Below are 6,038 nucleotides of genomic sequence, written 5' to 3' on the forward strand. Positions count from 1 at the left end.
CAACGAAGGAATTAGCAACAAGAAAACATAGAAAAACAACCTATTTCGTCCATTGAACATTTCGTACCCTGAAAAGATCGAGAAAAAAAATAACTTTTAGCCGAAGTTGCTGATCGGAGTTGCCGCAAACATTTCAAAATTTCTTTCGATCTTTTCAGGGGACGAAATAGGTCAAAATTCTATTTTGTTAACAGCGGACAAACGTGTCCGGTCTGAGCAGCTATCTTGGCGGACAAATTAAGTCTCTTGGCTGACACACCAGATTTCACTTCGATCGTCATGCTTAATCACTTTATGTTGATATAATTCTTAACTCTGAAAGGCCTTCATCAGACCAGACCATTGAAAAGTCAAAGCGCCCTGTAGCTGCCCAATACACAACATAACTGATTAACTTCCACCGAACAAGGTCGTGTGGCTTCTTGCGTCACAATGCTCTGGGCAGGAGTCGGAAAACTTCTGCACTAACATTACTGTTTTCTGCTGTGCAAAGTTTCACTAGGCTTTTATCCTTAGGTTTATTTTTGCGTGTCATGTGAGCGAAAGTGATAGAGAGCAAGTACTGCAGGTTCATCGTATTCATTCTCACTTATAGAATTTTTCTTGGGCCTTTTTTTCTTACGGTAATACCAAAACGTAGCCTACTCGTATATATAATTTAATTTTGTAACCAACCTTGCCTTATCAATATTACTCGGAGATCAAAGCCAGACATTGTGATGTAATACTTGAACTAAATTGCGCTGATTAGTGTAGAAGTAGGTAGGGTAGTTAGGCTACTCCCATCCATTCTTAGCAAAGAATTCGCCGTTATACCGGTAATGCTGATTCAATGTCATCAAACGTTGAAGCAACCTAAAAGTCCAAAGCTTTTCTGCTTGAATGGAAGCTAAGGGATACAGTATTAACATTTTCTAGATGCGCCCTAGAATGTGCTGGAAATTATATTCTTGAACCAAAACTCTCTACCGCTGGAAATTATATTCTTGAACCAAAACTCTCTACCGAAGCTGCAAATTATATTCTCTCAACAATTGTTCGTGCTATGCAATCACGTCAGGGTTAGAAATGTTTAAGGATTCAACCTATTTCGTACCAGGGTTAGGGTACGAAATTGGGGTGCGAATTGTTCAGGGGACGAAATAGGTTGCATCCAGACTCAACACAGACATATAGCTTTATTTCCGAAAAATGCCAAAGAAAATAAGATCTTATCCTTTTGCTATGCTACCGGACAGCACCATTTTACAGTAATATTCATACCCAAATTTTTGTTGAACATGCTCTAAGAATACCCCAAATTCAAAGTAATTTTTAAAAATTTTCTGGGGGAGACCCCCAGACCCTCCGCCGCTAGGTGTTGCCTTCGGCGAACACACCGCCAGGCTTCACCCGCCGACCGTCAAATACCTATCTACGCTACTGAATTGGATCATTGTCATTGGGGCCCGCAAAGCATATTCTGCACAGGGCCCGAAATACCCTAAGACCGGCACTGAGCTTAGGCAAGTGTTTCTCAACCTTTTTTGGCCCAACGCCCCTTTCATGAACTGGCAAAATTTTACCGACCCCCAAAAAAACGATTAATTATGAAAAGCAAATATAAAACACAAAATGCTATTAATACTACAAAAAGTGCTTTATGCCAAGCAAAAAGCCAAGCAGAGCAAATTAGGGGAGAGTGGGGCAGAGTTGGACAAAAAATAGAAATCCCGTCTATATTAAAAGTCTAACAAAATCCAACTTTTGCACAATAACAAAGTATCACACTGTTAACAAAATGAGACAGTGAAACAACACTTAGGCCAGGGGTCGGCAATCACCGGTCCGCGGACCGCTGCCGGTCCGCGAGGAGTTCATAGCCGGTCCGCGAAGAGTTCATATACTTTTACAAATTAAGTGAACGTTCAGAATTATTATAGTGGTCTAAGATTAACTGATAAAAATTCAAATTAATCTTTTTAATCAATACACATGTAGAGGCGTCCTTTCTTCATTAAACTTGCTAACCTCTACCACGTGCATTTTCTTGAGCTTGTTGAGACTGGCGAGGCAGCAATGCTGTTATTACGTCATAGTAACTTTTCTCTAGGTGCCATTTTACAACAGTTACTAACTGTGCGATTCATTTTCAAAAAGAGTGACTTAACTTTTACGTTGACCATTCATTTGTGAGTGTGAAATTAGAAGATAGAGTGCAGAAGTTTTTGGGAGTAGCAGTTTGACTATTGATTAAAAGTTCATAAAGTCAAACTATGGTAGGACTAGACTGTAATACCAGCATAACACTTAACAAAGCAGCTGCTACAGAAATTGGGGTCCAACTAATTTAAAGAGCGTCGGAGTATCGGAATATTTAGAATAAAAGCTAATTTATCAGGAAGTTATGGGTAAGCTTAGGGTGAGGACTGAGGATTAGATTTAGGTTTATGGTGAACGTTATGATTAGTGTTAGGTTTCCGTAGACCGTAACATTCCCATAATTCCGACACTTAACGTCGGAAAGGAAAATATCGAAATATCCGATTTTTCGGAATTAGGGTTAGAATTAAGTAAGGGTTGGGGTTAGGGTTTGGATTTGGTTTTTGGTTGTAGTACGGTGAATTAACCCTCATTCCGACACTCAGTAAATTAGATGGACCTAAGAAATTGTTACTGAAACTTAATTGGTAAAATATTACAGATTTATCCGAGAAAAATGAGTACAAAACAAACATCTATGTTGAGTTTTTTTGGAAATGGCCGTGGGCCAACAGTATTTGAAAAATCTGATGTCGCAAACGAGGGGTCTACATCTACAACCTCAAAAAAAAGGAAGGCTTCTTTCATTCGCCATTATAAGTCGTCCTATGTAAAGTACGGATTCATTTCAACTTGTGATTCCGAAACACCTTATCCGCTCTGTCTAATTTGTAACAGCAAGTTATCAAACGACGCTATGAAGCCCTCAAAACTAATTCGGCACTTGCACACAAAACATCCCGAACTAAAAGGTAAACCTTTGGACTTTTTTGAAAGAAGAAAAAGTGATCACGAAGCTGAAAAACGATTACTAAGGACAGGTTTATCAACAAAGCCAAATGCACTAAGAGCATCGTACTTGGTGTCTCACCGCGTCGCTAAGACTAATAAACCATTTACTATCGGAGAAGAATTGATTTTACCAGCGTGTAGTGATATTTGCCGTGAAGTTTTAGGAGAATCGGCAGCTAAAAAGATAGCGCAGGTTTCGCTTTCTGCGCGCACTGTTGCGAGACGTATTGAGGACATGGCGATAGACATTGAAGCTCAACTGTTAGAGCGGTTGGTGAAGTCACCATGGTTTGCGATTCAGCGTGATGAATCTACTGATATGGAAAACAAAGCTGTGCTGCTAGTTTTTGTTCGATATCTTTATGAAGAGGATGTTCATGAGGACATGTTATGTGCTTTGTATTTGCCAAAAAAAAAACACAGCCTCCGAACTGTGGAAGACTCTGAATGAGTATTTCATAGGGAAACTAAACTGGTCTTTTTGTGTCGGTCTGTGTACGGATGGGGCTGCAGCCATGATTGGTCGTCTGTCTGGTTTGACTGCTCGAATTAAGGAGGTCGCACCAGAGTGCGAGGCCACTCATTGTTTCATTCACACTTCACAGAGAAATGCTGGCTAGCCGAAAAATATCATCCGAGCTTCATAGTGTATTCAATGATGTAGTAAAAATGATCAACCTTATAAAAGCGCATGCACTGAACACTCGGCTGTTTGAGCAGATATGTGAGGACATGGATGCCGAGCACAAATGCCTTCTGTTGTACACAGAAGTAAGGTGGCTCACCAGAGGAAAATCACTGAACAGAGTTTTTGAACTAAGTGAGCCACTGCAAAGGTTTCTTTTGGAGAAAAATTCAGATCTTGCTAGCAAATTTATTGATGAAAAATGGGTTCTCAAACTTGCCTACTTGTGTGACATATTCAATCTGCTCAATGAACTAAATCTTTCACTTCAGGGCAAAATGACAACTGTATTCAAGTTGGCAGATAAAGTGGCTGCGTTTACAGAAAAACTAAAATTGTGGGAGCAGCGCGTAAACAAAGGGGTTTTTGACATGTTTCAAACATTAGCAGAGACTTTGAAAGACAGTGAGCCTGAGCAAGAGTTCTCCGAACTTGTGAGCAGACACTTGCGTAGGCTACTCTTTTAATAGAATTCAAGCGCTATTTTCCAAGCGCTAAAGACCCTCGAAATGCAAAGGATTGGATCCGTAATCCATTTATTTTCAAACCTGGTGAATCGACCTTACCTGTTCGACAACAGGACCAGCTCCTGGATATTGCTAATGACGGTAGCTTGAAAGTTATTTTTCATACAACGACTCTACCAACGTTTTGGATGAAAGTCTTGCCGGAATACCCTGACCTTGCCATAAAAGCATTAAAAACCTTGCTGCCATTTCCGACATCCTATTTATGCGAGTCTGGATTTTCTGTAATGGCAGCAACAAAGACGAAACCGCGAAACAGATTGGACGTGAGAGAAACATTGCGGGTGTCGTTGAGTTCTATATTTCCTAGGTGGGATCGTCTCGTTGAGGCAAAACAAGCCCAAGGCCCACATTAAATAATGACATTACAGTATATGAGCTGCAATAAATTTTCATGGTTGAACATTAGATTTTTTTAAAGACCGGTCCGCGAAAAAATTTCATTTTGAAACCGGTCCGCAGAGCAAAAAAGGTTGCCGACCCCTGACTTAGGCAATGCATATTAAATACTATATTCAATTGAAAAAAATATTGTTTGTGTCCAATTGTACCCCAGTAATGGGGGACAATTGGACATTTGCAAATTTTATCAATGGTTTAGAAACAACAGTTTAAACCAACACAAAAGTCATCAAGAAAATGACAATGACTCAAATAAATAGGTTTTACTTGTTTATTGCGGTAAAATCAGGGACGTTGCTACGGGGGGGGGGGTCTTGGAAAAGCAATTTTACCCTCCCTAAAATTTTATTTTGTTTCCCAAAAAAATGGATTTTTAATGTTATTACAACGTTTAAATGACATTGTATTACATGAGATCATGCAATATTAAAAGAACTATTCTTGCAATATTATCTATCATGTGTGTTGCTGTCCAGACCAATTGTACCCCGAAATTTGTGTCCAATTGTGCCCCACACACCAACATCGATTTAAAGTTGGGCAGCGACAATCTGTTCTAAAAGCCAGGTCAATACAAAGGTAATGAAAAGATACTTTACTGTATATGGCTTGAACAGAAAAAGAAATAAACTAAAAATCTTTACTTAAGGCTAAAAAAATTACGATTAAAATAAAATCCACAAAAAATACTATACAGTTGCTAAAAGACTTCCCACCGCCAAACTCAATACACAACCAACACAAACTCTTAGAATTTTCATAGTAGGCCTACAACGACAGATGTGAAACTAATTTTTTGCCAAGGCAAGGACTTCTAGAGTTTCCAATTTTTTCTATAAAATGCGATGTCCAATTGTGCCCCACTCTCCCCTACATCAGATATAGGCTAGTTACCAGTCTCTAAAACCCTTACAGCCTGTTTTACCCTAAAAAGGGGACCATCAGAAAGTCCGTATTCAGATAGAATTCTATTTCTATTAGAATAAGGGCCTTTTGATGATTCCCTTTTAGGATGAAACAGGCTGTAAGGGTTTTAGAGACTGGTAACTATATTTGATGAAAAGCAAATATGTATTTGCGAGCATGAAAACAGTAGGCCTATAGGTCTACTGGTAGTCAGTGTGGGTGAAAAAGTGCCAGTTTTTCCACATCCGGTGTAAAGCTAGTGAGAAACATTCGAAGATCACCTCTAATGGATATGTTAAGTGGGTTGGTATGTAGAAGAACAACACAGCTGAATCCCTTTTCCACCAGGCATGAGGTAGGAAATGCTACCACGACGATACCAGCTCTTTGACGAAATCGTTACGCTGGGTGGTAGATGGGTTAAACCAGAATGCACCCTAATAATCAAAACGCCTCCTTGATCCGAAGTAATCATACCCCCTGAA

At 39.5% G+C, this 6,038-nt stretch overlaps 1 protein-coding gene across 1 annotated transcript; it reads left to right on the forward strand.

Moving 5' to 3' along the window:
* The first annotated feature begins 2,938 nt into the window (after nucleotides 1-2,938).
* Nucleotides 2,939-3,484, forward strand: LOC145787163 (SCAN domain-containing protein 3-like). Its single transcript, XM_082598892.1, has one exon. It carries the CDS (start codon nucleotides 2,939-2,941, stop codon nucleotides 3,482-3,484), a length of 546 nt encoding a protein of 181 aa, XP_082455018.1.
* The last annotated feature ends 2,554 nt before the right edge of the window (nucleotides 3,485-6,038 follow it).

The sequence above is a fragment of the Aplidium turbinatum genome, chromosome 18, assembly GCF_918807975.1.
Source record: "Aplidium turbinatum chromosome 18, kaAplTurb1.1, whole genome shotgun sequence".
Taxonomy (NCBI): Eukaryota; Metazoa; Chordata; class Ascidiacea; order Aplousobranchia; family Polyclinidae; genus Aplidium; species Aplidium turbinatum.

Excerpts from the sequence above, each read along its gene's own strand:
- LOC145787163 (XM_082598892.1), top strand. The coding sequence starts at position 2,939 with ATGAAGCCCTCAAAACTAATTCGGCACTTGCACACAAAACATCCCGAA.